The sequence below is a fragment of the Chelmon rostratus genome, chromosome 21 (assembly GCF_017976325.1).
Source record: "Chelmon rostratus isolate fCheRos1 chromosome 21, fCheRos1.pri, whole genome shotgun sequence".
Lineage (NCBI taxonomy): Eukaryota > Metazoa > Chordata > Actinopteri > Chaetodontiformes > Chaetodontidae > Chelmon > Chelmon rostratus.
Genome location: NC_055678.1, coordinates 1,664,391 through 1,687,919, shown reverse-complemented (window position 1 = coordinate 1,687,919; position 23,529 = coordinate 1,664,391). Strand labels below are relative to the sequence as shown.

At 44.3% G+C, this 23,529-nt stretch overlaps 1 protein-coding gene across 1 annotated transcript in view; it reads left to right on the top strand.

The window, feature by feature from the left end:
* Positions 1–23,529, top strand: part of LOC121624961 (glutamate receptor ionotropic, delta-1-like) — a 475,076-nt gene that overhangs the window by 425,149 nt on the left and 26,398 nt on the right. The window contains exons 9-13 of the mRNA XM_041962947.1: positions 14,339–14,440; positions 17,363–17,485; positions 17,654–17,728; positions 17,896–18,238; positions 21,090–21,228. Coding sequence (XP_041818881.1) covers positions 14,339–14,440; positions 17,363–17,485; positions 17,654–17,728; positions 17,896–18,238; positions 21,090–21,228 — 782 coding nt within the window. The remainder of the gene's footprint in view (positions 1–14,338; positions 14,441–17,362; positions 17,486–17,653; positions 17,729–17,895; positions 18,239–21,089; positions 21,229–23,529) is intronic.

Here is a 23,529-nt window from a genome sequence, read left to right as displayed (position 1 = left end):
GGAGGAGGCGGAAAACTCAAACCAGCTTCCTGTTTATCGTCCTTCAGGCGGTGTAAATCTGAAACTGAGGCTGGCGAGGAAAGTTTTATAGAGTTTGTGATGTTCAGGTAAATGTTGTCTGCCTGGTGGGGAGATATCATCACGCACGCACTCGATTCATCCCCCCCCCCCTACAGTGTTTGTGTTATCCCAATCTCCATCTCCATCTTTCTGTGCCATCCACGCCCCTCCTCCCTCCTCCTGGGCCATTTCTCAAAACAAATTCTCCACACAGATGAAACACCACTCCCCCCTCCCACCTCCAGATCAGACCTGATGGAGATTGAAATGTCATTTCCCTCTTTCCCTGCAACCCTTCAGACCTCCCCCGTGTGTTATCCCATCTATCTGTCCTCACTTTTCTCATCTCATTGACTTTTGATGTGTCTTTGCAGCAATTTGTTGTCGGTAAATCGCCCTCCCACGAAACACTGGAAGACAAAAAAAAACCTGGGGTGTTTTTTTCTATCTTCTCCAATTGGTGGCAGCGACTGAACGTGTGTCAGAGGACATTATGCTCTCGCCCACCATCCTCAGAGGGACGCTGGGATGAGTACAGCAGACAGATAACCCCCCAACTTCTAATAGGACCCTGATTTAGCTCCAGTGGTTTCCAATCTAGGGTCTGAGGACTCTCGGGGGTCCTGCAGGTAGCCCTTCACAGGTCAGCTAGCAAAACGAGGAAAGTTAAGATCTATTTAATTATGATTATAAATAAATACCATCATAAAGACCATTAGCGATCAGCTCAATTTTCCTTCAGTGCTTTTGTGTCGATGCAATTAACGATGATCAAATGTGCAACCAGCTCAGCATCTGATGGAAACACTGGTTGATACTTAGTTTAACACAAAGCTAACATCTGTATCTGCTAATGTCGCAAAAATATCTCTAATCCTATCTGCATTTTCAGTAATGCAGTGGGCCATGCTGCATGATTTACTCTGAAAACTGGAGATTATGTGAACAACAGGAAGAGATCTGGACGGATATAAAGTCGGACTGAAGTGAGAAAGCTAAAATCACTTCAGAGACGACTTCAGCTGGCAAGTTCTTGTCTTCTGTCCCGTTTACCGTCGACCTTTTCCACCCTCCACCGTCTGCCGCCATCAGAAGCACCATGGCAGCAGATGGTTCGAGGTCCGTCTGCTCGAGAGGAACAGCGCCCCCTCATGTACATGTGTGATGTTATGATGAATATGGATATTAGAAAATATCCGTATTGATAACTGGGCTAGCCGCACGCCAAAAGAATTACCACCATAACTGTAAAGATTGTGTTTGTGGACGAGCGCAGCAGATCGAGCAGACTGCTGTCTTTGTTCTTTGTTCTTTAGCTTTCCGAGTGTTTGTCCAGCAGGTCTCACAGCATCATCTTGTGTCTTCTCTTTATCCATAAGCAAACCGTTGACCTGCAGTCAAACTGAATTTAGGGAATATTTCACAACAACTTGACAGGAACTTGCTTAAGAACAAAAATATCGTAACATGAATCTGTGGAGAAGAAACGATTATTTGGATCACTATAAAAAAGCACATTGGAACCGTCTGTTGTGACTAAAGCAATGAGCCCCAGGAGGCCATGTTTTCCAGTGATGTCAGAACAGCTCGGGGCTGCTGTTGCCCGCATGACTTACTGCTCTTATAAAAGGGTTCCTACATATGATGAACATCAGATAAACAACAAATAAGTATAAATCTGACGAAGAGAGATGGTTTCGCTCCATCATGGACCAGATGTTCCTCAGAACACGAGGCCTGAAAACAGAGTCTGTTTAACGTTCACACCTTCGTTTCACGACTCTTCCAGCCAGTTTTTTACGTCCCTCCTCTCTCCACTCCGTCTCACTCACACTTCACTCAGCCAACACATCAAGATTCACCACGAAGTCTGACAGCTGGTGCAGGAACACTGATGTGATGTGGTCACAGGTGGGTGTCACAGTCAGGACTGTTCATCATGTGGAGTCATTATAATTACACGCTGAGTGTAAACGTAGTGTTTGTGGGATCCTTCCTACAGAATAATGACCTGACGTCTGTTTGTAATGGTGCTTTAGACTCTCGTTTATGTTTCGTCTTATATAACAGAGATTTCTGCTCCTAATGAGAGGGGCTGACCCTCAGAGTGGCAGCATCATTCATGTTCACGTCTTTTACCGCTCCGCTCTGACCAGGCTGCCATTTTCCCATCTCCTGTCCGTCCGTCTCGTCTTTGTCCCCGTCGGCTCTTTTGTCTCTGTCAGTCTCCCGTCTCCCACAGAAGAGCTAAAGAGGTTTGCAATTATTTTGTTGAGGATAGAAATTACCCCCCCATTTGTCCATAATGGGGAATGTATTGTTACCGGCCCTTCTGAAATGAATCCATTAGAAATGTTGGAGAATGAAAATGAGCCTCAGACGCTACTAATTTCAAATCCCTGAGGTAATTTGGAGTCGTTAACAACAATTTGTGCCTTTGAAAGCTCAAAGCTTGCTAATTTCTGTGAATAATGCATGGAACACGATAGATATTTTTCTCCCTTTTCTTTTTTTTCCCAAAGCCACAAAGATGGAGTCTGTTTTGCTGTTCGGCACAGGCAGTGATGAATGAGCACTGAGGTCTTGGACGTCCCATAAAGAGACACCAAATTAGGTTTGGTTATAATTGCAGGACTGAAAATGAAAAAGCTGTAATGAAACAGAATTATGAAACACAGATGCAGCGTTTGGATTTCAGAAGGGGCCGAATATAAAACCATCATATATCCATCATTTGTGCATCTCATAGAAACAACACATGTCCAGTGAAAGACAACTGTTAGAAATGTTGATTCAAATAAAGTTTATCCAAGTCTAACCACAGACTTTCTGTATCAAACATATATCTACATATTCATATTAAACAGAGGTAACACTAAATGTCACCAGACAGCTCTAATTGATTTATATCTATATATGTATATATTTAAGTCCTCTTCTTTCTTTTTCTTTGTGACCAACTGAAATGTGTCTTTAGCAGCGAGTATTGAAAAGTGTCTCGTCCTGAGAGCAGGAATCAAATGTTTGGTCACATTCTTCATCTTCTTCGCTGATTTAAATCAGTCATTTTGCCAAATTTAAAACCGATGGTCGGTCCAACATTTGACAGCGATGGCTTCTTTTGGTAAAGAGAGGAGAAACAAATGTTTTGTTGAAGAAGAAGTTTATATGTCTCAGAGTAAGGGACCAGGATTGAAGCTGTATTGTATCTGCAGTATTGAACATTTTCAAACCATCGACACTGAAAATACCCTGAGACCAAAAGACACGAAGTTTCTAAGATGAAAGGTTGCTTCCGTCACTGGTCGGGTTGGTGGCCGACATACAGGAACCAGTGCCCTGATGCCTTTTACTTGAGCTGGTCTTGACCCTGCTGTCACGTGGTCTGCAGACTGAGAGCAGCTGAGCCCAGTGAGTGCTAAGTCCACGGGGAACCTGGGAACCAGCAACGTCCAGGCAAAAAGGCTCCGTAAAGCTAATGAAGGCAGCCCACCTTCACCTTCGCGAGATGACCTAGATACCCGTCCCTGGATGGTGTGGACCCTGCTGGTTGCCTCTCAAGGCTTTCAAGCCTTCTTCAATTATCTCTTTAAAGTTCTTTTCGGCCTCACGCCAGCGACTTGTGCTTGGGTAGAGCTGACCACCTGCTCTGGGTTGCATTCCCAAACAACCCGACTGGAAGAGGACTGAACCATCGTGATGGTCTCACACCATCGGATCGATCAGAGGGACTCAGGTTCTGAACCGTGAAAATCCACAGGAAACTGAAGCTGAAAATCTCATCAGGAGCTGACAGTTTTCAGGGGTTTGGGTCTTTGTGCTCTTCATTTTTGAAACTGTAACACCCCCCCCCCCCCCCCCCCCCCCCCCCCTTTTGGTCGAATCCACAATGTGTTCATGAGAGTTAATGTCCCGACTGAATGGAAATGATGGAAAACCTTAAAAACGATTTTGTTAAGTTTTCCAGTGATCTGGTGGAGGGTGAATACGGAGCGCGGCTCTGTGGGTCCCTGCAGCGGTGCTAATTATCTAACACCCCCGGATCGTCTTTCAGATGAACAAAAAAGGTAGAAATCAAAAGCTGGCAAACACGCGGATGCACACACATACACATATACACTAATTGCCATTCATATGGGCGCAGTGTTTCTCTTTGAAAAGGCCCCGGAGAGCGAAGCTTTGTGTAGATTAGAAACATCAAAGAGCTTTCGTAACAGTGAAATGCATCAGAGGATGAAACAGTGTGAAACAGCAGCATGGGAAGCTGAAACACTGCTCAGCGGGCTTCATGTTTAGTGTTTGTGGGTGGTTACACATGTGTGGCTGTGACCTTAGAGTGTGTGTGTGTGTGTGTGTGTGTGTGTTTGTGTGTGCAGCAAGTATGTTTTTCCATCAGTAAAATCTCTTCATAGGGACTTTTTATACCAGACTACATGCAGGGGCGGGTCCAGAGAATTTTCTGGTGGGGGGCACAGGGGGTGACAACAATAAATCTGGGGGGGGGGTAACAAAAATGAAAAATGGAGTCTGCCCACTTGCCATCTTGCTTTTCTTGGCCACATTAAATCTGCTAAGTGGCTTTTTATTGTGTGTCATCTTCATTTACTATTCACCAGTAACACATATACTAATAATTACCCATCTCAACAAATCCTCAAAGTGTTCCCTATGACACCAAAACTATTCAAACAGACCTTGTGGTTCCAGAAATACTCATTTTATTAATTATACGCAATTTTCAAGCAGAGGAAAAAAGGCTCAGCAAAGAACAGGTTGCCCCATGTAGAAGTGACTCTTAAGAAAAATTCCCCACTGACACTCAAATTTCACAGTGAAATGGACAACAACAATATTCAAAATCACTAGTGCTCAGCTCTTTACACCGCGTATTTTAAACAATTATGTGTTCTGTATCACAATTATTCTGTTCTGTATGTGTTCTTACCTTAGCTCGGTGCACCTTTGAGCATCACGACGAAAAACAGTCAGTGACTGGTGAAGTTACACGAGTTCATGCGCAGAGCCGAGGAGCCACTTCCTTCTTTTTCCAAAATAAAAGCCTTCATGAGTTTTTAACATGGTCTAATCAAACAAGGTTTCACCTTTGCTTCTGTCTTATCATGCAGCGTCGGTAACTTTACGCAACGCAATGATTGACATTATGATGAGTCAATGGCTGTTGGCCAATCAGACTGCAGGGGGGCGGGTGCCTGCCGTGCCACCATGGAAGCCCCGCCTCTGACTATATGTTCCTGTACGGAGGTAAATGTGAAGTAAAAGTTACTGATCTAAAATTGCTGCTTTAACGTTTTTTAAATATCACACCAAAACTAGTTTTAATAACTGTGTAATTTTAAGGATTAATATTTATTCCAGTGTGTCTCAAATCATAATCACTCGTCAACTCTGCGAACACTTTCTGAAGATCTTCACCCTGGAAGGAGTTTTCCAAAAGCTCCGGTTTGGTGTGGACCAGGAGAGTTCACCACAGTCCCCGCCATCACTGGGACGCACATATAAATATACTGGATTAACAGCCAAGTGATGAGGGCTCAGCACTGTAACACACACCCTCACAAGTCATTTCAATCACTAATCCAACAAAAGGGTGAGGAGGAGGTGAAGGTGTAGAAAGTCTGCCAGGGAGTCGGGGGGGTGAGGAGCGCTGGCATTTCACTCTGTTGTCCACGGGAGAATGACTTACAGAAATACAGCCAGCACAGCCTTTTGGATGACAGGAGGAAAAAAAAGAGGCCTGACATTTGAGGAGAAGAGAAAGAAGCAGGGAGGACAGGAATAATGCATGAGCAGCGGCGCTTTGAGCGAGCTACAGATTTATCCGCCATGTTTGACCTCCGCTGGGAGGAGAGCGGGGCGTGGAGACGGACGTGAAACCGGCGTGAAGAGGATCTGATCGGATCAGCGCCTTTATTCTGATAAGGCTTAACTTTATCAGCTGGTCTGTTTTAAACTGAAACCTTTTCTCCAGGGGATGAAAACATGAACCTGATGCTGAACGACGCTGCAGCCTCACTGACGACCTCTGACAACACGTTTCCCAGAAATGACGTTTACATGCTGCCAGTTTACAACATCAAACGTTTTGAGCGAATGTACAGCAGTTTTTTTTTAGCTCCCTCGTGTTTTATGGGATGTGTCTGCATAGCTGCAAAATGTTCATACTGAGCAAAATGTTGCATATTTTTTAGCCATGCTAGCAGCGCGGTGTGCAGGGGGTCAGTCAGTTGGTCCACCACTTTGGTCCAAACTGAAATATCTCAACAACTGTTGCATGGATTGCCCTGATATTTTGTACAGACATCCATGTTGTGGACGCTTTTAGCAACCTCTGACTTTTTCTCTAGTGCCACCATGTGGTCAAATACGTGTCCAACACTCTAGTTTATGATCATATAGCCACATTCCCTCAGGTGTACTTTGTGTTTAGTGCTAATTAGCAAATGGTAGAATGCTAACACAATAATCTGAGGTGATTAACATGGTAAACAGAGCTACTAAGCATCAACACATTAGCGCACTGATGTCAGCAGGTAGCACCCTGGCACGGCCTCACAGCGCTGATAGCAGCCGCAGGCTCGCAGTAACTAAAAATTTTAAGATAAAGACTATGGTCCTGGTTCAATTTAAAAAATCAACCCTGACTTAAAGTACAAAACAGGAAGTGTTAACTTATTCTGTATTTAACCAGAACCACGATCTTTCTCTTTACTCAAGGTGTTTTATTATCACAAATCTAACCACATGCTGCTCTGCAAAAACGCAGCTCTCAAAAATAAGAAAAGGGAAATAAAAAATCTCGGAAAATTACTTAAAATCATCGAACAACAGAACAAAAACATAAAGATTTTTGAAACACGTAACAATATCTAGTCTCTAAGAACGCGCAGTTATGTTAAACACAGCGCAGCCAAACTAAAAATAAGTTCATTTGTCTGGATATGAAGAAATTCTGACCTCAAAAAACTGTTTTCAACTTTGTTACTCAGAGCCAGTAATCAAATATCAGTAAGATGTCGTAATTAAGTATATAAAGATAAATAAGGACAAAAAATGCTTGAGACAAGTGAAATGCTCTCACATATGAACTGCCTGGTCAGAAGATATCTGTCTTCTATAAAAACAAGCGTGTCACTTTTTGCAGTGTGGGTTCAGTATATGAACCACATGCTCGTACATGAGTCCTGATCTCTGGTGACAAAGTCCTGCTCTTCGTACGTCCATCCTCCACCCTGACCTCCACCCTGCAACTCACTGCTCTCAGTGAACATAATCCAGCAGCTAATTGTATTTGCAGCTCAGCAGGACATGAACTTCCTGTCCAGGAGACTCGATCGAAGGTTCAGCTTTTCCTTCGGATTCTGTGATTCCTGCATGTCTGAGCGTGTGTTGATGCTCCACATTTTATTTTCACAGAAACCAATTCAGAGCATATTTTCCTTCTAAAGAGAGTCTACTTTCATCACTGCTTGAAAAAGCCAAACTAACTGCTAAACGTCTGCTAAGCTCCTATAGCTGACAGACAATAGAACAGGAGATTGTTTACACTGAAGAGGAGTAGAAAGAGAAGAACGTGGCTCAGTGATGAAGTTTCCACTGGAAACACATTCACATCCACAGCCCTCATGGAACGGGTGCATCTCAATACACCGATGGAGTCTGGATGGAGCGTAGGGCGTGCATGGCAGGCAGCATGTTCGGAGAGGCTGCAGAGACTTCAGGTGAATGAAAAGCAGCCGTCACTTCGTGCCTTGTCTGAATCAAGCAGATGAAGCAGCAGCACTTTGGCTGCAGTCCTCGAGAGAAATTCACGTTCTGTTCTCTTTAAAGCATGTGGGAGGTACAGTGAGTGGCCTGAGATGTGTGTGTGTCGAAATGCTAATTCAATTCAACTACACGTAATCATTAACAGACCACTTCATCAAGTTTCATTTCCTGCACGCAGCCAATATTCTGTTCAAGTGACAAAGCTGCGGTGATCATGATGCAAACAAAGCAGGAAGTCGGGTGACGCTGGTGTTATAGAGCAACAAACGTCATGGAGGTTGGTGGACGGAGGGATCAGCAGAACATCTGATGAGGCAGCTGTTTATCTCCCTGTTTTTCTTACATTACTGTAATTACTGTAGCCATGGCAACAAAGATCCCCTCATCTCAATGAAGCAGCCATTTAAAACCCAACCAAGCCAAAACCGTGTGCCGTAACCGGACTGAATTACTGATTACAAATCAGAGGTCTGGATCCAGGTCCAGGCTGTTGTTGATTAAAACCAAGTCTAACTTTAGTCTTCTTGGTTCCACAATCTAACTGAACTTGTTTTTTTTGTGCCGTCCTGGTCTTTTAGTTCTTCCCTGGTTTTGGAGCCATAAGGGTTCAGGGTATAACTTCAAAAGTCTAAGTTTCACTGAAGGTCGGGGAGACTTTGGTGTTTAAATAAGTTGTGCAGCCTAAGTTCAAATGTCAGTTTTTGACAAATATGTAGACGTTTGGCTCAACGGCCCCCAACCAAGTATTGTTACTTATACAAATGCCAGAAAGCACATGAAGGATGAATCCTGCAATCCAAGAGCAGGAAAACCTGTAAAAAAACACTTGTGCTGTTTATTATAGAGGCATACATTTGGAAAAGGATCAATATGTAACTGTCAAAATCCATCTAATTTATTTTGTGTGTGACAGAATATAAATAAGACGTTTTTAATGTCTCGCCTGGTAAAATAAAGGTTAAGTTATTTTAAAAAACTCAGTTTGTAGAGTCTTGTACTTTCTTTGAGGCTCTTTGAACAAATAAGTGAGAATAGAAACGAATGGATGAGGAGGATAAATACTGATGATCAGCTAAGGAGTGGCAGCAGACGTGTTGTTGCTTCATGCAGGTTGTGAAATATGCTGATCCTGTAGTGAAACACCAAACGCCCCTCAGCACATTCTGGGAGCATTTGTCGTATGTTTGTTGTCTCCTCGTCCTCTCATTACCAGCTCCTCTCACAGCTCAGAGCAGCATGGCTGCCGTAAGTCAGCAGAACGAGCTGCAGTTAGAGAGACCGGCAACACTCCTGGGACTGTCTGGCATTTTGGAAAACCTATTTCTACTATTAATAATCTAATAATTGTCAGGAATAATAGGTGGTCCGTCCACAGTGATGTGGAGCTCGGCCTCTTCGGTGCACAACAGATTGTCTTTATTATTTCTTCAGAGCGAAGTTTAGTTGTTGAAGTGCAGTAAAAAGTGTCAGACGACCAAACTGTGCTCCTCGCTACGATGCTTCCTGTCTGCCAGCGTCGGGACATCACGTTAAGCAGTATGTGTCTTCATGCCATTTTTTTTTTTTTTTTTAAATAAAATCCATTTAAAGGCATTAAAAGGCTAAAAGATGAGTCTTTTACACCAAAGCTCCAGCCTTCAAAGTACCCTTCAGGAAACAGATAAATGGCTCGAGCCAAACAGTATGCTCTGAAAATGTTGTTATATTCAAATGTAACCAAGTAAATTAGACTTTTTATTGTAATGTTCAAATTTGGTGCAATTTAAAAGCCTACAAAGCCCCAAAATGTTAAGGGAGCCACCAAATATGAGTCAGACTTTAATAGCATAATTTTATTTCCTCAACAGTCTTTTATTAATCATTAACAGTGTGGTCGGGGACACTGAAGGCATCTTGGAAACTATAAAGTCCCATTTCTGCCCTCCAGACAGCAGCAGCTCTGCAGTGTTTTCCTGTCACTCTGAAGCCTCGTTACAGATCCAGAGGGAGTAAAAAAAAAAAGGTTCGTCCCTGCCGGGTACGACGGTTTCAGTCTTACTCCATTACATTCTTCTTCTTCTTGATTCTGATGGCCGTTCTCAACAGTTCAAGTGAGACAGAAGAAAGAGTGGAAAAGAGCTAATTTATCTGTGTGTGTGTGTTAATGACTATCTCACACGCATAAAGAAAAACGAGGGATTGAGATCATTGAAAGGACAGCAGGGCTGAGAATAGCTCCCTGATTGTTAAACAAGCACTCCGCCTCCTTTCTCTCGTCTCCATTTACTCTCCGTCATCCTCAGCTCGCTCAACACCTCTTCCTTTATCCTTCGCTCGCTTTTTCTTCTTCTGTTTCTGTTTGTTTGGCGGGTCAAGGACATGTGATCCTCTGTGATTAGTTGAAGTGACTCCATCCTGTCTATCAGTTTTTATAACAACATGAGCTTTGTGGCTGTAAAGGGCAGCATCTGGATGCAAGTTTCATGTCCAGATACACGGCTGTCCTACTCCCCAGCCAACATCAACATTAAAACCCAGCCCGACCTCACCAGAAAAACAACTGCATAGATCGTGCAAGTAGGTTATTATGACCCATATCATTGTTAGGCAGCGACCTCTAGTGGCCATAGTGATTATTATGCGAGCAAAGGAGGAAGTCACGTGACACAGTATGAAGAGTATGAACGTCTGCATGTGGAGGAAGGCGGGATGGATGGATGGATCGAACAGACTTTCACCCAGGAGACTTCATGTCCCATGAAACCAAAAGTCAACACTGACTGACTGTAACTTGTGTTATTCGCTTAAGTTATGTCACGTATGTAACAGTAATGTGCTTTTAAACTCAAACCCTGACCTTTTCAACATAACCAAGTAGTTTTGGTACCCAAACCAAAGCAAGCTGTTTCACAGTATTAACCATGTGATGATGAAGGTCTGGTACGCTTGTCGCCGGACTCTCCAACCGTCATAGATGTAATTTTTGGAATCATTGGTAATAAGTCTGTTTAGTCATTCAGGTATGAGGATGTGTCCTGAAAAGCGGCTTTTTCCAGATAGGGGACTCTGTCCAACATGCTCTGACTCGGCTCAGCGTGCTCTGTGAGTCCCAACTGAAGCTCGGTGTGTCGCACTTACTGACGGTCGCTCAGTCTGTGAGTCTGTCTCTAAAACTAGAGGCCGAATTCCCGTCAACCTCAGCAGCACTGTGAATTTAATGATAACATACTTTGCTCATTTGTTATATTGCCCGTGGTTAGCGTGTTACAGCGTTAAATAGTTTATAAAATAATGCACAGCATAGTTTTTAGAAATACATTTCTAAATTTGGTTATTGGAAATTTGGACATGAAAGTTGTTTTAATGATCTCTCCATTGTTCAAGAGTCTCTCGGCTAAATCTACAGTACTTTTGGTTAATGTTAAGACAATTTGTTTAAAATTTGTTTAAATTATTTAACTTTTTTTTAATGTGGATCCACGGTGTAGTAAATCCAACCTGTAGCACATTCAGAGTGTTTCGTTGTTGGAGTTGATGGATGATTGATCGATTGATTGTGAACAGTTTCATCAGGTTTCTACAAAGTGTGATCTTTGGTGTCAGCTCACACATGCAGCAGGATTAGCAGCTGTGATTGGATGTTTCTAACTGAAATGCACCCTGGGAGTAGTAGTTGGCTTTCACTTTTTATGTCCACAAGCTTGAACCTTTGACCTCTTATCAAGGAACCAGATACTTTCCAGCATGGTTGTTAATTTTCTGTACTTATGGTTCAACCATAACATGAGTTTTGCTTTCAGAACCAGGACGCCTGAAGGGTTGAGTACCCAGTACTAGATATAGTCTTCCAGTCTGTCCCCAACTCTGCTGCTTCACCCAATATTAGCTATACAGGCTGTATGTTCTGCAGTATGAAAGCAGCACTGATGGATGTTAAATACAGACCAGGATCAGTACAGTAAACTTGAATTTCGTGTTTTGCTATTTATTTGGATTTTTTCCGATCAATGCAGGCGAGTCTAGCAACATGCAATTATCAGAGAGCCCATGTTGCCTAATAAACACACTCGACCGTGTTATATCTAACAGCAGCATCATCATTAGGGGAGCATTAGCAGAGCAATTTGTTTGAGGCGTCCCGGCCGTGTTAGTGATGTATTATTGTATGACCCAGGCAGGCTGTTTACAGCTCTGCAGTCTGTACAACAAGAAGCAGACAGCACGTTTAGCTGAACGACGCTAATTAAGACATTCTGTCAGAGATTAGCGAGCGTGTTAACGTTAACTGTCAGCTAGCATTTATCAGAGCGAGGTTGATCACACTATTTTATTATCAGTGACCCGTTTTCAGTGTATTGATTCCTTCTCAGCTTTTTACATTGATGCACTAAACAGTCCGTAACCTAAAGAGTTTAATTATGCAAAACCAAAGCAGACAATCAGTTTGTGGTCACGTGGCGAAGCTTCATGTGTTAATTAACATCAGTTTCTCTCATATGAAGCATTCGATGTGTGCAAACACTTAACTGATGCTGCCTGGATTAATGGTGCACAGAGACATGCGCGAGTGTGGAGCCTATTCAACCATCGCCATCCCAACCAATCAATAAACTGTGTGTGTGTGTGTGTGTGTGTGTGTGTTCCCTGTGAACTGACTCACTTCAGCATCAAACAGCAGCTCCAGCTTATGTTTGAACAGAAACATCAACAGCAAACACAGAAAAAGGGAATAAGATTATTTTATGTTTGTGTGTTTCCATGGTGACTGGGATGCTCTTTATGAAAACAAAACACACACACACACAGCCTGGCATGAATGCGTTCGCGGTGCTATTATGTAACATGCACATGGACACAGAAGCTAAAGCCAAAATGACCCGGTGACAAAAACAAGCAGCTAAAAATCAAAGTGAAAATGCCGCCGGCTGTGACGGAGCTTTGGTAACGACCTTCAGTCCCTGCTGGGACTGACGCAAATGTTTCTGTAGCACCAAGACTCCAAAACTGTGAAGTATCCTCAGCTGGCGTCAGATGTCGGGTCAGGTTTGTTGTCTCGTTACTGATGAGTTCCTGATTTCAGGCCAGATTTCCTGCCCGGCTGCTTGTGTTTTAATATTTGAGGACTCTGAATCAAAGTCAGGTGTCGACAGTAATTAAAAAAACTTTAGTTGTGACATCAGGTATCATATCAGCACACAAACATCACGCCGACAGTCACATCAAAAGTAAGAGAACTGTGTGTCCTCACATTGAAATATGACAGAATTCAGACATGATGCTGACGGTGACAGATTACCTACCTGCACATCTCAAGATGCTCAAATGACCTGAATCCATCATCACATTCTACGAGGTGGTAGCACTCTTTAGATCTTTAGCAACTCTAATGTTTACCGTGTCACCGTCTCCATTTATCTTTGTCTGCTAATTAGCACTAAACAGCCGAGGCTGATGGGAACGTCATTAGAGTCAACAATTTCCCCTGAGGGCAACACGAATGTTTGTTCAGTAGTTTTAGATGTGGAGGAAACCTTTAGCAGTCACGCTGCTGAAACTGACAGCAACACGGTTTGTAAGTGCGAAACAACATTTCTGCCAAAAAAATAAATAAAAAAACATTAAAATTATAGTTTAAAGTGAAAATGGTCACAGTGAGTGAAAAGAGACACGAAGAACAAATGATACAATCCAAAGGGTAAATTATTTTATTTTTATTAAATACAGCTAATCATTAATTAGTTATTATTATAGCACTAAAGTAAGATAGTAAATTAGAATTATAAAAGAATGATCACGTTCTTTTGACATATACTTGTGATTCATTATAAATCAATTAATTCTTATTAGTATTAAAGTTTTTTTTATAATTATTTCTGAGGTTTTGTTTTGTTTTGTTCTTATCAGACAGCTGAACAAATGTCTCAAACTGATACTGAGCTCGTTTTTCCTGCTTCCTTATATGAGATGTAATTAGTGGTTATTTCTGTACTTATACTCTATAACTCTTTGTGAGGACTTCATACTGTATACCTGCTGTCAGACACACTCACACACACACACACACACACACACACACACACACACACTCTCTCTCTGTGAGTCATCTGTATGAAGCAGGTGACTCACAGAGCTCTGGGTGTTTGGGGCTTTGTTGAGGAGACAGCAGGTTTTTTCCTGGACTCAATTAGGTCAGCTCGGTTTTGTGTGTGGCTGAATGAAAACGTGCTGGATGTTGCATCGACGCCTCTTAATTTCTTCCACCTCGTTCACTGCGCTCATCTCATCTCTGTGTGATCTGCAGCAGGAGCTCAGAAACATGAAATCCGGTGAGACAGTGAATAAATGGTGAACTGTTTGCTTCGTTGTGTCTGTCGTGTTCGCTCCTCTTCCTTCTCTCTGAGGACCTTTGACGCACAAACAAATGAAATCATTCAAACTGCGTCTTGTGTGGTCGACGCCTCCGTTCTGCACGCGGCTCGTTAACATTCAGGCTCGTCTCTGTGTTTTTCTGCAGCTCGCGACGTGGGACTCGGTCCACGGGCTGAACGGCAGCCTGAAGGAGAGCCGCATAGAGAACGGCATGCAGGGAGTGACGGTCAAAGTGGTCACTTTACTGGTAGGTGACGTCTGTGTGAATGTGTGATGTCAGACTGTACTCAATCACATCACAAACATTTAGCTTCCATTACCATCCACAGAGAACCGATCACAACAGTAGAACAATACAAGTAGCTACAATCCAGATTCCTCTGCAGGTCTGTTCAGTTTCACACATTAATGTGATTACGAGCTGCAACAAGTCTGTCAACACCGACAAGAAATCAGTCAGAATTCATCCCAAAGGAACTTTTTGTACTCCGGATAGTTGTCATGTATTCTGAAATAAATACATCGGTACACAGAAAGGTGCGTTTGTGGAGCTACAAGAAAAAACAGTGAATAAACTGAACAAGCTGAAAGGCAGAAAGTAGAAAATGTGATGAAAAAGAATGAACAGGAATATAAACACTGTTTGGTTTCCTGAAATATTTAAGTTAAGTTTAAGTTTATTTACTTTATTGATCCCAAGACTGGGAAATGATTCTCTGCTTTTAACCCATCACTGGGGAGACACACACACATCTAAACATGCACCATGCAGTGAAACACACACAGGAGCAGTGGGCTGCAATCAAGCACCCGGGGAGCATATTGGGGGGGGGGGGTTGAGTGCCTTGCTCAAGGGCACATCAGCCAACTAATGGAGGGGGAGGGAATACTCCACCACACCCACATTTTTGTGGGTCCGGTGGGGGAATCGAACCGGCGATCTTCCGACCACAAGCCGCTTCTCCAACATACATGCTAAATGCTAAACATCAGCATGCTAACATCTGATAATTTACATTTGTGTTCACCTATTGTACTGTAGCTAGCATGCTAGCTTTAGCATTCAGCTGAGATGTATATGGGTGCGGGTCTGACTATGCAGAGCTGAGGCTGATTCGTCCTGAAATGATTCCCTCTGTGTCAAACAGTCAGGAGAAGCTACGAGCACATTCACACTGAGGCCTCACGAGGCAGCATCGAGCTCCTGTAAATACACACAGCAGAAGAAGAAAACGCTGGACGTTCCCGTTCAGACCAGAAGTGTTTGAAGTGACTGCTCGTGTGTCCGTCTGTGAAAGTCTTAAGACTCTGTGAGAGAAAATAAACGACGGGATGTTTGCTTCACTTAAACACGAGTTCAGCTCTTGATAAAAATAATCCAGCTGCACAGCACAAACCACACTTCAGTGAACCCACAGAAAAAACCTGAATCAATAAAGAAAAACTGCTTTGTGCAGCTCGGTTTGGTCTGTGAGGTTTTGTTATTCGTGGCGATTCGTCTGCCTCGACCTCACCTACTCATGTTTCTCCACCCAGAAGTTTCCCCTTCAACACCTTTTTTTAATCTTTGAGGGAGCATCAATCCGGCACCTTGGCTTAAGCAGCGCCGCCGGACTCCGGGATTAGTTTAAGAGATACAAACAGCTGATCCCACAACAGCAGCAGAGCTTCCTCCTGTGCAGGCGCAGCCGCGGAGACGCAGGTCTAACCAAGCAAGACTAATACCTTCACCCTGCGGTTGATCCCCTGCAGCTGCACCCCCCCCCCCCCAGCTCCAACTGCTGCCAGCTACCGACACCGACACAACGCAGATACACCTGTGCAGGTCTCTCTGCGCAGGATCTTTGTACCTCTGTGCACCAAGTCAGTCAGTAAACATGGAAATATCAATAGGCAACGAAAAGTGATCGTTATTCTTCTTTCACTGTTTTTAATCAACAAATTAAAGCAAAGCAACAAATAGAACAGAGCAGACTTTTGACTTATTCTCACCTGCACCTGAATACAGGTGCAACAAAAGAAAGAAACAAATATGCCTTCATTTATTTCTTCATTCATTAGAAATCTGGATTTAAAAACATGTTGCATGTGTAATATGAAGCTGATGTGATGAGCAAAAGTAAAGCTGTTTCATGTTTTATTCAAGTTTTACGAACTTAAATGAATCAGTTAGAAACAGAACAGCCAGGAGCACTGAGGTGAGATCCAGCAGGTAGAGACATGTGCCAGCAGGAGGCGTCCAGGTGCGCTGCTGACGACGAAGATCGGAGGTCCGAATGGTCCAATCAGCTGCATCCTCTCGGCTGCTGCGTGGAACAGTCGCTGAGGTGTAGCGCCACAGTTTAGCTACACATCTTCTGAAAGGCCTGCTGTAAGCCCCATCTGCTGACTGCGGAAGGCGGACCTCTCCTCAACGGCTCCATCTTTCAGGGACCCCAACCATCATGTCATCCATTTTCATTTCATGCACAGAACGGCTTCAGTCTTCGCACAATGCATGAAGTGAGCAATGCATAAGCTTTACCATCACCAAGCGTATGCACTCAGAATGTGTTTGGTCCTGTGGCGAGGGAGTGACCACCGGCTGCAGAGGTCTGGATGACGACAGCGCTAACTGGGAGCTCTGTGATAGGACGTCTGTGGGCAGCTGCAGGACGGAAAGCTCCTCATTCAGTCCAGACGCAAAGACGGCGTCTCCACTTCATGGTTAACATGTTTAAAAACCAATAAAAATAAATCACAAGAGAGATATAACATCATCATCAACTCAAACATGAACCACAAAGAGGAGAATCCACTAAGCTGTGCTGTGTAATTTCAATTTAAATCATTCTTATCATGATAAATACAGTAAACACGGCTCCTCGCCCGTAGACTCTCCTGCACTGGTCTGTAGGAACAGCCTTTATTAAGAAACCCAACTCATTACTCGACAAACTGGTTTGTTTCAGCTCAGCAGAGTTTTAGTTTCGCAGCTCGAGGCCTGAAGTTCGTGTTTCATTTGTTATTCTGTTCCTCTTTGTGTCCTCTCAAAGGCTGCAGACAGCTCATCACTCTCTGCACTCAGTAAAGTGTTTTTCTTTCTTCGGCGCTGAAGCTTTTATCTCTGCTAACACCCCCACCCCACCTCTGACACCTCCACCCCCACCCCATCGCTCTCTGTCTGCAGGAGGATCCTTTTGTCATGGTGGCAGAGAACATCCTGGGGCAGCCCAAGAGGTACAAAGGCTTCTCCATCGACGTCCTGGACGCCCTCGCCAAGATCCTGGGCTTCAAATACGAGATCTACCAGGTGAGTTCAGGAGTAGTTCACTCCTCACCCTCTTTCACACCTGCACACCTGCCCTGCATCAGCCTCTGAACTCCAGACGTTAGGATGTTTGTTTTATTCTGCTGTTTCGGTTGAAATGAGGCGTAAATGTGGCATAAAGTCTGTAAACTTTACTAATCTGTCCTCCAGGTGGCAGACAGTAAATATGGATCTCAACTTCCCAACGGCTCGTGGAACGGCATGATTGGTGACCTCATTAACAAGGTAAAACAGGAAGTTGCTGTTCACTCAAATTAACTTCCAGTAAAAACTGAACCCATCAAGCTCCAAATGCAACAGGTGGATGCTTTAAAGGATCACATGGTACAATAGAACCCGACTATTACAGATGTGTTGGTTCACTCCACCTGTCCGCCCCTGCTTCCTCTCAGAGAGCCGACCTGGCGGTGTCAGCCATCACCATCACACCAGAGAGGGAGAACGTGGTCGACTTCAGCAAGCGTTACCTGGACTACAGCGTCGGCATCCTGCTGCGGAAACCTGAAGAGAAGATCAACATCTTCTCTCTGTTCGCTCCTTTCGACCTCGCCGTCTGGGCCTGCATCGCCGCGGCGATCCCCGTGGTGGGAGTGCTCATCTTCCTGCTCAACAGGCTGCAGGCGCTGCGCTCCTCCTCCACCCAGAATGCACCGCCAGGCCAGCCCACCAATGGCATGGGGTCGGGAACTCTGCACAGCGCCATCTGGATTGTTTACGGCGCGTTCGTACATCAAGGTGAGAGAAACGAACTGGCGAACTTTGACCTGCAGGTTTGCACAGCTGACCTAATGCAAACCAGCCAATCAGCGCTGACCTTTAAGTTTTAAACGTAGAGCCGGTGAGTGCAAGACGGAGGAAGCTAACGTAGCTTATTAGCTGTGTATCACCATCCAACCGCTCAACAGAAACATGGTTAGCTTGTTCAGAATGCTACAGTGACCGTGATGACTGGAGCTAGCATGTTCCTGGCTAGCTAGCCTGATAGCCGTTAGCTGTGAACAGTCAGCCGCTCTGACGGGGTTTTAATGCTGGTCCAGAGTCAGTGCAGGGTCACAGGTTTGATCCAGCAGTAACTGATGTGTTTTCTGTTCGCTAACAGAAGTCACACCAATTCAGCTAAATGTGTCTCTTTTGATCCTTCATTCATATTTTTCTCATGTATTTGTACTTTGTTGGTCTCAGTAGCAACTGCCAACACGTCTTTGTATTAACTCTGGAGCGGTTTACTCCTTTAAGCTTCTTCTTATTTTATTTTGCTGCATATTGGACGTCTGTTCATCACAGTGCTAATGCTAATGCTAATGTTCTGCATCTGTTGGACGTGTCAGTTTGTATTTGTTGTTCTTCTGCTCCAAAGTGGCCAAAAAGGAAAGACTGAACTCCTGGAGCCTGAAGTTTCAGCTCTGTCCTGTTCACAGGTTTCATTCTTCTGTCCCACTATGCTGCTGGGACTCTGAGCTGGTTTCCTGCTCACCCACTGGGATTCACTCTGGATACAAAGCTCACGTATTCGGCTGTTTGGCTGAAATCAATCGCAGCGAAAGGAAGATTATCTGCCTCGTAAAGACGGATTTCGGTTTGATTTGGGGGAGGTTTAATTTCGAGCTGTTCCACGGATTACGCAGCAACAGAAGAGGGAAACAATAATCACGGGAGGATTTGTAGCGTCTGAAATATTTAGCAGAGAGGCAGAAACAAGACCATAAAACTTTAAAGTGATTAAATGAATTAGGGGAAGACGTAGATTACAGAGCACAGAGCTCCAGGAAATGTCACCGTGAAACAGCAAACTTTGGTTTCTGTGTGTGTGTGTGTGTGTGTGTGCATGTATGTGCGTGTGTGTTCAAGGTTCAAGGAGTCTTTATTGTCCCCGTGGGGCAAATTGCTCTACAGCCAGCAGTAACAAAAAACAGGCAACAATCACAAAACAACAACGTATTGCACAGAGGAAATAATGGATGGAACAGTAGATTAATCAGTCACTTGTTCAGAAGACCTATGTGTGTGCATGTGTGTGTGTGTGTGTCTGCATGTGTGCATGTATGTGTGTGTATGTGTGTGTGCATGTGTGTGCATGTGTGTATGTGAGAGTGTGTGCATGTATGTGCATGTATGTGTGTGTGTGCGCATGTGTGCGTGTGTGTATGTGTGTGTGTGTGCATGTGTGTGTGCATGTGTGTATGTGAGTGTGTGTGCATGTATGTGTGTGTGCATGTATGTGTGTGTGTCTGCATGTGTGCATGTATGTGTGTGTATGTGTGTGTGCATGTGTGTATGTGAGAGTGTGTGCATGTATGTGCATGTATGTGTGTGTGTGTGCGTGTGTGTGTATGTATGTGTGTGTGCGTGTGTGTGTGCATGCGTGTGTGTGTGTGTGTGCATGTGTGTATGTGAGTGTGTGTGCATGTATGTGTGTGTGCATGTGTGTGTGTGCATGTGTGTGTGTCGTGTGAGGACCTTCATGATGAAGAATGTCTCCAGTTCCCCGAAATGTCCTCGCTTTCCATAAAGTTCTTACTTTTCAAAAGTCTCCTCAGGATCCACAAGCGTCTCATTGTTTTACGTCTCTTCACTCTCAGAACATGTGATCACTTCCTCCCACCGCCAGCTGGATTCCAGATATCGGGTGTAGACGGGTGTAGCATGAGCCACTTTTAGAGCCGATACACAAATTATTTTTCACCTTCGTCAAAGTCGCGAGATGGAGCGTTTGTCCTTGGTGGAATGATGTCGTACATCTTAAAATCCAGTAGATGGCAGTACAGTTCACGACCAGGCGTAGAAGTACGATGACTCCATAAGACAAGCCAACATAAGGTGTGGCTGTGGAATAACCTCATATCATGCAACATGTAGACTGTCTGCCATAAACTCCACCAGAGATATTCAGGGAAAGCTTTCCTACCGTCACCCAGCTGAGCCGCTCAGACGAATCCCGTGGCTGAACTTACAGATCTGTACGCTACAGCAGATTGGACAGCTGGCCGTCTCCGAGCGTCCTTCTACATAAACATGTCCTCACGTTCCAGAATATGTCCTCACTAATTAACATGTCCTTGTTGTTTTTAAGCATCATTACTTTCCAAAACTTTTCAAAACTCTCCTCGTTTTCCAGGAACGTCCTCGCAGTGAAGGACTGAACCTCTAATGAATGTCCACGTCCACACGCGTGTGCACAGGTGGATCCTGACAACCGCAGTTCAGTATACACACACACACACTTTCCCAGCAGAGGCACCCAGCTGCACCTATTATGGTCTGGCAGGTTGCCTTGGAAACCTTTTAGGCCTAACAGGTTGTGATTAGATGCTCGCCGTGATAAAGCACCGCTCTCACCTGCTGCCTGAATCAGGCGGCAGGTGGCCGGCTGGTCACTGAGACCCACCTGTACCTGAGCGGTCACAGGTCTGATCCCCTCAGCATGTGTCATTAACACCTGTGTGATCAGGAAGTGGACGCTCAACACGTACCAGCTGAAAACAGTTTGACATCACTGGTAAACGTGTTGGAGACGGAGGTGTCGCTGTACCTGGATGTTACAGCCGTGTGTGTGTGTGTGTGTGTGTGTGCATGCGTGCGTGTGCAGGTGGGGACGGCGTGGTCGGCTCGGTGGCTCTCAGGATCGTCATGGGCAGCTGGTGGCTCTTCACGCTCATCGTGTGTTCGTCGTACACCGCCAACCTGGCAGCATATCTCACCGTGTCACGCATGGACCATGCTATACGGTAAGGCACACGCGCACACACACACACACACACACACACACACACACACACACACACACACACACACACACACACACACTCTCTGACAGCAGCAGTTCACTGTGCGCCTGCAGCTACGAGTGATGTAAACAAATCCATAATTCAGGTGTGAACAGATACCTGCACCGACACAAACAGCTGAAGTGTTTGTTTTCTCTCGCTGACACGTTGTCTCAAACTCCTCGTCAGTCGTACCTCCGTCGGCAGAATCAACACCTCGGATATCCGCGAGGGCAGACAGGAAGTCAAACAAAGACGACCTGGGCCGTCTCAACGAAAAGACTTCAGTTCAGTGTAAATCATCCTGTGACATAAACAGATGTTGTTTCAAGCAGCAAATTAAAAGTGTCACATGTGATTTTACAAACATCAGACCTCAAAATTCATTGATTTGTCTTCATGGAGGCAGTTTTAGTGTAAATATTTCATTGATTTGTTTTTATTGACACACTCTCATCCCTCGCTTTTAGTATGGACCACATCAACATTCAGTTATTAACACTGAGGTCGACATGACCATGACAGACATTCTGTGGGCTCGTTCCTGCTCAGGATGAAACGTGAAAACAATGTTCTTCCCAGACATCCATGAAGTTTGACTTTTTTATGTTCTCAGAAGCTGAAAAATTAACTCCAACAATAATCATTTTACTTGGCTTTTGTGATGATTTTAACTTTGGGAGATCTGAAATAAGTTTAAAAAACTCAGAAACACGTCCTGATGAAAGCACGAGACCTTCACACATCACGTCCAGCCATTCTGTGTCAGCAGGAAAGGAGCGCTGCAGCGCCCCCTTGTGGGTGAACCTGACCAATAATATCACGTATTCTTACTGTCAGTCATGCTGCATGTTCACAGGACAGCTGCGACATACTTCCTTAAAAGAATACATGGACATTTGGATTTACTGGACTTAAAGAAGCCATTATCACACGTTAAAGCGTTACTGGAGCCGGGAGGTGATTAGCTTAGCATAAACACAGCGAGCAGAGGCTAACACCTACTCTACAGATTAAACCATCATGATTCAAAATGTTAATTAATGAGCTTTAGATGTGTTGATAGGTGTGTTTTTGTTATAAGCTAGTTCCCCCTGCTTCCACTCTTTATGCTAAGCTAGGCTAACCATCTCCTAGATGTGCAGGACTTTGATTAAACCAGAACCAGCTGACAAACATCAGCACTACTCTCTGATTGGCTCATCAGGCTGCGTTGAGCTGCGAGCGACGTCTCGTTTCCCGGTGAGACGAGCGACTCCGCTCAACATGGCTGCCTCTCGCTGTTAATTCCTAATTCAACCAGGAGCTTCTCACACATTCGGCTGATTATTGATCTTCCGGAGGCTCGTGAACAGGCCGATCGCTCAAATCAAAGCTTTGCAACGAGAAGAGAGAAGCTGCAAACCTTCTCTCATTGAGCAGATCCAGGAGTGGAAGGTGTGAAGTAGCAGAAGTGGAGCTGATCTCGTTATGAATTTAGAGGGTCGTCGGTTTGGCTAAAAAAAGCTCTCAGCTTGAATATTTCTCCATAAAGAAACGACAGCGCAGCGTCTGAGTTCAAGTGTTTAATGCAGCTGAAAGAGCAGAACGTCCCTCCTCTCTTTAACCCCCGCGTTGTCAGTGAAGAACACGCTGACCTCGACTCTCGTTTTGTGGGAAGCGGTTCATACGTTTTGCAAAGTTGTGAAATGTTCCAAAGTTCAGGCGTGATTTACATAATGTGTCGAGCTTCATACAGTTCGGCAGTGGAAGAAGTATTCAGATCCTTTTCTTCTGTAAAAGTACTAACACACGCTGTGAAAATACTCCTCTGCAAGTCAAAGTACTGCATTCAAAACCTTCAAAGTATTTTCAGCAAAATGTACTTAAAGTGTGAAAAGTTCAAGAGCACAAACAGCACATCTGGAGAATAAATGTAACCGTTACTGGAAAGTAACTAAAGCTGTCGTACAAATGTAGTGGAGTAAACAGGACATGTGCCTCTGAGATGTAGTAAAAGTAGCTCAAACGTGGACTCTGGTGCAGTACTTGAGTAAATGTACTTAGTTACATAATGTTTTCACCGTCAGTGGCGCATTAACTGTGTCTGTCACTGATGAGGTTTGCTTGTTGAGCTTTTCAGCTTGTTGGATGTTTAATTCTGAGCATCAGAAGCTCAGATGACAACAGACTGAAAGTTAATTCTCAGTTTTTCTTTGGAGACTCACAGAAGCAGCCGAGGAGTCGCCTCAAACCGAACCTGCTGCTTTTCATAGATGAAAC